The 6040-nt window shown below is 38.5% G+C and overlaps 1 protein-coding gene across 2 annotated transcripts; it reads left to right on the top strand.

The window, feature by feature from the left end:
• Nucleotides 1-569: 569 nt before the first annotated feature.
• Nucleotides 570-4113, top strand: LOC119233302 (izumo sperm-egg fusion protein 3-like). Of its 2 annotated transcripts, XM_037495548.2 has the most exons (7): nucleotides 570-1035; nucleotides 1181-1255; nucleotides 1404-1493; nucleotides 1700-1717; nucleotides 2162-2242; nucleotides 3273-3363; nucleotides 3682-4113. In XM_037495548.2, exons 1-7 carry the CDS (start codon nucleotides 804-806, stop codon nucleotides 3821-3823), a joined length of 729 nt encoding a protein of 242 aa, XP_037351445.1. In that variant the 5' UTR covers nucleotides 570-803; the 3' UTR covers nucleotides 3824-4113. The 2 variants fall into 2 exon arrangements, with proteins under 2 accessions (XP_037351445.1, XP_054545865.1); XM_054689890.1 differs by lacking the exon at nucleotides 1700-1717.
• The last annotated feature ends 1927 nt before the right edge of the window (nucleotides 4114-6040 follow it).

Below are 6040 nucleotides of genomic sequence, written 5' to 3' on the forward strand. Positions count from 1 at the left end.
GCTATTTTCTTATATCTTATACACTTAATCATCCATACTTTCAACATGTTCTCGATGAAGGACCCTGAGCATTACAGGATTCTCATTTATCACCATATGTTCGTCAACTAATATTTCTATTCTCCTGCCCCAGATTCTCTTTAAGGAGGAGGATATAAAAAGTTTTTATAGCATAATTAGAGAAACCATCTAACACAAAATATATATTTCTGAATAATATTGATATGCTTTTTATCAATGATATCAATTATATCTAGATACCTATTGCTAATTCGCAATAATACTTTACCATCAGGGGTTGTGACCCCAAGAAGTTCAATATTCTGGGGTTTTATTACCTACTCTGTAGAAGTAGAATTTGGATTGAGCAGTCTCTAAGGTCCTGGGAGTTGTCCTCCACCATCCATCTCTGCTGATATACGTATCCAATGGTCAAGAGGACTTTGGGGATTCACTAAGGGCACAAGTAAGGAAGAGAGCTGAAGAAACACTCTGAGATACCTCCCTGCATGGAACTCTGCTTGTGTGACCTCAGGACTTCTCTGTGTTCTACAATCAGAACTCAGGTATCTGCTCCCCAGCTGCCAGTTCCCACTCTCTAGAATGAAGGATGAAAATCAGAAAACATCTGAAGATTTTTAGGGAAATGAAACTGCCTAGAAGTGGGATGGATACAGAGAGGAGGGTGAAGTCAGACTATCCAGCACAAGGCTCTCCTTGCTGAATTATTCAAAGAAAGGGAACTAGGTGAACTAGTTGCCAAGACAACCTGCTGTTGGGGAGAGGGTGATTAGGGCAAGGAAATGGGAGACCTGTGGTTTCTCCTGCTCCTGTCCCTGTCCTTGGAAATTTTCCATGGGGTCAAAGGATGCTTGGAATGTGACCCCAAATTCAAAGAAGATATTAAGTCCTTGCTGGCAAAGATGGTACCCTCAGAAGTCCCAGGCCGAGCTCATCTGCTTGAACGGCAGAGTAAAGAATTGATCCATTTAAGCTTCAAGGTCTCCCACAGGCACAAGACGCTTCGGGTGTTGGGTGAGGGCAGCTTAAGCCCCTGAAAGTTTGGGGGGGGTTGTTAAAGGGAGAAGGGAGGCAGGGAAGAGAGAGTAACTGGATCCACACAATTTTCTCCATAGGTATAATTATTTTCCCACATGTATCTTTATATTCCTCCTTCTAGCTGTTCAAAAGGTTGTCAAGTTGAGAATACTCCTGAAGAATGAACTTTATAGACTGAGCAATGAAACATGGAAAGGTGAGGTACTACTTCAATGTTCAAAGATTGCACTGCCCAAGCAAGTATGAGGAAAGGTGGCTGGGGAAAACAAGGCAAATTTATGAAGATTGAATCCTGAAGAGAAGGGTCACCCCTATTTTCTGATGCTCCTTCTACCTTTTCTTAGGTGTTTTTATCTTTCAAGGCAAGCTTCTCAATGTCCGCCAAAATCTGGAATCCACCGTGAAAGAAGTATTACAGAACTTCTCTGACATTGGTAATAAAAGATGTCTAATAAAACTGAAATTACGTGAAAGGAGTAGGAAATGTAGGGTGAGAAGAGGAATGTATCCTCATTGTACAATGATTTAGAACAGGTGAAGGGGTTGCTGGAAGTTAATGGGCAAATAAAAATACAGGTTATAAATAAGGTAAACTCTAAGTTGATTCTAAGCTCATTAGAACTTTCTGATTCTCTTTTAGCTTGTTCTGAAGATTGTGGTGAGTACAGTGTATGTGGCAAATTGAGGTTTCAGCCCATATTTTCCCACCTTCTCTGCCCTAAGGGTCCCTACCTATGCTGTCTCTTACACCGAAACTCAATTCCTAAAGTTGTGGTTACCAGGGGGATTATTAATGATACCTGATGACAAAATACAGCTTAGGAAATTTGATACCCCAGATTTTGGAGGTGTTCAGCAGCATTTTCAAGTGCATAGTTTATAGCCCATAGCATCCACATAAGATAAAGGATATTTCTTACTTCTTCTCTAGAGATGACTTAAATTATAGAAGGTTTTGACCCATCAAGGAACTTGATCGCTAGAATGAGGAGAAATTACTGACAATGCAACCTTAAGAGTCCTAGAAATGCCACTTGATGTCTGAATTAAGGAAACTCTATGCTATAGATGACTTCCAATTATCTTTTCTTCTCTTGACCAGTTGTGACTGAAGGTCCTATCCTGGATTGTTGGACCTGTTTTCGCATCACTGCCAGGTGCTTCAAAGGAGAGTATTGTGGAGGTAACAAAGATTGTGATATGGCATTTTGAGGGGTCAGGGTTCAAGGAGCTGAGTTGTTCATTGATTTATTATATATATATATATATATATATATATATATATATATATATAAGCTGAGTATCTTCTATGAAGATTATGCTAATGTTACAAAAAAGTAACAGCTAAAATGTTGAGCAAAATTTGTACCACTATGAATTACTAACAACAGGGTTAAAGCAATGAGAAATGAAAGGACTGGACTAGAGAGAAAGAAATTAGGTAAAGGGAATAGGAGCTGAAGATTTGTAAAATCTAGGGATCTAAAAGTAATTAAGATCAGAATAACAAGGGAACAGTGATGGATGTGGTAAACATAGCAAATTGCTTGTGCTTAAAAAGATGCTTTCATAGACCTCCCTGGTGGCGCAGGTGGTTGAGTGCTGCACTGTGAAGCTGTCCACAGCCTCTGAGGTGCAGGTTCAATCCCAGCCGGCCAGCGAAAATCCCACATGGCAAAGCAGACCTCTCCTGTCTCGCCTGCTGCTCCCCTCAGCAATGTATTTCATCAGTCTGCCTGTTCTGTTTCCTGTTCTGTCTATAGTGAATCCTCTCACACTCCCACACATCTGGCCTGTACCCCAGTTCTTGTATAAATGAATAAATCTTTAATTTTTTTTTAAAAAAGATGCTTTTATGGGGCCTTCTTGGTGGTGCAGCAGGTTGAGCGCAGCGCTGTGAAGCTGTCCGCAGCCTCTGCAGCACAGGTTTGATTCCTGGCCAACCGGGAAGAAACCCACATGGTGCAGGAGACCTCTCCTGCCTTGCCCACTGCTCCCCTCAGCAGTGTCTTGGGTCCATCTACCTGCTCTGCCCGCTCTGTCTCTGGTGAATTCTCTCACTCTCCCGCACCTCTGGTCTGTACTCCAGTTCTTGTATAAATAAATCTTTAAAAAAAAAAAAAAGATGTTTTTATTTTGGATAAATTTCTCAAGTTATTCTTTTTCTTCTCCCAAACTCACATTCTTCTGACTTTCATTCTTTCTCCTTCCAGAAGAGGATGTACAGTTGGCTGAGGCTCGAGAGATTGCACTATTTTTGATATTGCTAGCAGAAGCTGTAATATTGGGAAGTGCCTTGTTACTGTGAGTTTTTTTTCCCTCCAAAACCATAGGGGTTAAGCATTCTTTTGGTAAAGAAACAGCCCAATCTTTCCTTTCCTCAAAGGAAATAAGGAATGGAAATAAGGAGAAATTAGTCATTTCAAAACTAGGATATGACACTGACAGGAAAGAAATGAAGTTTGATGGGATAAATGTTGGAACATAAGGAAATAGAGGAAGTACTATGGAGTATGGGGAAAAGTTTTGTAGAGGAATCCAGAAAAGAAAGAGGAAAGGATGGTATTGTTTTAAAGAAAAAGACTATTAATGTTGAATTTGGGACTATCTTGTTTATTCCAGGTTCCATATTTGTGTCACTCATCGGAGGAAAATGAAGGCAATACGAAGAGCATTAAAGAAATATTTGGAGAAGAAACTTGAAGAATTAATGGGGTTAACAGATGAAAAGAAGGAGAGCGAAGAATTCAAAACCATGAAATAAATACATAGATACAGACAGGAAGTCTTTCATGATTCTCTTAAATGTTGACTCAGAGTAAACAACAGAGAAATAAGCTCTTTTGTGATCATAAAGTCATGCTATTTTAAAACTGAAGTGAAACTAGGAGTTTATCAAAGACCATTATTGATATCCTGATGCTAAAGAAGCAAAGAGAGGGCAAATGATTTACCCAGAGCTGTATAAAAAGTAACACTGGTATATCACAATGCACAAAGATGATGCACTGCATGATAATAAAGAATTCATGGTTGGTAATTCTTTTTAATGACTCTAATTAGAATAACTTTTAACTTCCTAAGACTGATTTTATTTCTTTTTTTTAATATGTATTTATCTGTGCATACAAGAACTGGGGAACAGGCCAGAGATGCAGGGGGTGAGAGGATTCACCAGAGACAGTGGGGAACAGAACAGGTGGATTGACTGAAATACACTGCTGAGGGGAGCAGCAGGCAAGTCAGGAGAGGTCTGCTGTGATGTGGGTAACTCCCTGGTCAGGGATCAAACTTGTGCTGCAGTGGCTGTTGATAGCTTCATAAGTTGTGTCTTAATCCCTGCAACACCAGGGAGGCCCTGCTTTTTATTTCTATCTTTTCATTTGGTTTTACCCTTTCCACACTTATCATTAGATTCAATGTGGATAATTTTTCTTGGTAATACGTAACAGTTAGTCTTCAGGATATGACAGTCCATGAGCATATGGAACCAAAAAGTTCAAAATCTGAATCTGGACTAGTTGCATGGATCATATTTTTCTAAATAAATGTTCCAGGACTGAACTGGATATTAAATTCTTTTTATTTTAGTTGTTGTTACTGAATACTTTTTATGTTTAATGTACCATAATTAGAGCTTTATATCTATTAATTCTCAAAATAACATTGTGACAAATGTTATTATCTCCATGGGTTCCCACTGTAAAGCCTAGTCTACCAAAAGTGACCACAGAGCTCTTCAAGGATGCTGGAATTTACCTCACAAATTTACTCCTCAGATAATTAGTTAAAATTATGTTTTCTGAACTTCTTCCTTTCAGTGTGGGTTGAGCAGATTTCTTTTACTGGGAGACCTCTTTCCATGACAAGTAAGACCCCTAAGAATTTAGTTTAATATATCCAGCTTCAATGTGGTTTTTCCACACAGCCCATCCCAACTTAAAGGAAAGCATTCATTCCCAATTAATGCCCTCAATTTAATAGTGGACACCTTACAAGACTAGGAATTCAACTTACATTGTAATTCAACCAATCTCAGGATGAGTTTTCTGTTTATATTCAACAATTTCAGCCCTGCCACTAGAGAACTCTTGCTCAGGGGACACCTAAAAGTTCTTAGATAATGTATACAGGTTCAAGGGTGGGAATTTGGATGTCTGAGGCTCATCATTTTCTTTCACCACTTTGTCCAGTAATAACATTGATAGCTTATTAGTAGCAACCAATCAACTCAATGCATTTCTCAGTTATCAAAAAATATTTGAAAGTATCATACAAAATCACCTAGCTTCTTGCTTCTTTCAAGTGGTTGATAAGGATTATTTAATGCAGATATGTTATATATTTCTGTAAAAAGGATAGTATAGACAACCAGTGTTTTTTTTAGTACTGACAATGAAATCATTAGCATATTTAAATCTAGTTAGACTGGCAAGCCAATTCCAGAAACCCTAAAATACTCAATCTAAAAATTCTATTCTTCTAGAATGACTGAGTACCAAAATGTAAAGTAGTGTTCTTCAGAGAAGCAGAAACAACAGGATATGTATGAAGAGCAGATTTATTATAGGCAATGGCTCACACTGTAATGGAGGCTGAGCTACACCACAATTGCATTGAAAAGCTAGAGAATGAGGAAAATCAGACACTAAAGACCTAAGAATTAGGACGATACACTGATCTAAGTCATCTCAGAGTTCAAAAGCACAAGAATCAGGAGTTCTGATGTCTTAGAGTAGGAAATGATAGATGTTCTAGTTCAAGAAAACTGAGAAAGAAAATATGCTTCCCCCCCTTTTGTTCTTATTGAACCCTCAATGGACTGGATAATCTCCAATCACATTGGTAAGCAAAGATATTATTTACTCAATCCATCAATTCAAAGATTAACCTTCTAAAACACCCTCACAGAAATACCAAGAAATGTTTTATCACCTGAGCATCCCTTAACCGAGCCATGTTGACACATAAAAATGACCAT

The sequence above is a fragment of the Talpa occidentalis genome, unplaced genomic scaffold, assembly GCF_014898055.3.
Source record: "Talpa occidentalis isolate TD23 unplaced genomic scaffold, MPIMG_talOcc4v2.1 talOcc4.730, whole genome shotgun sequence".
In the NCBI taxonomy this organism is placed as follows: Eukaryota; Metazoa; Chordata; class Mammalia; order Eulipotyphla; family Talpidae; genus Talpa; species Talpa occidentalis.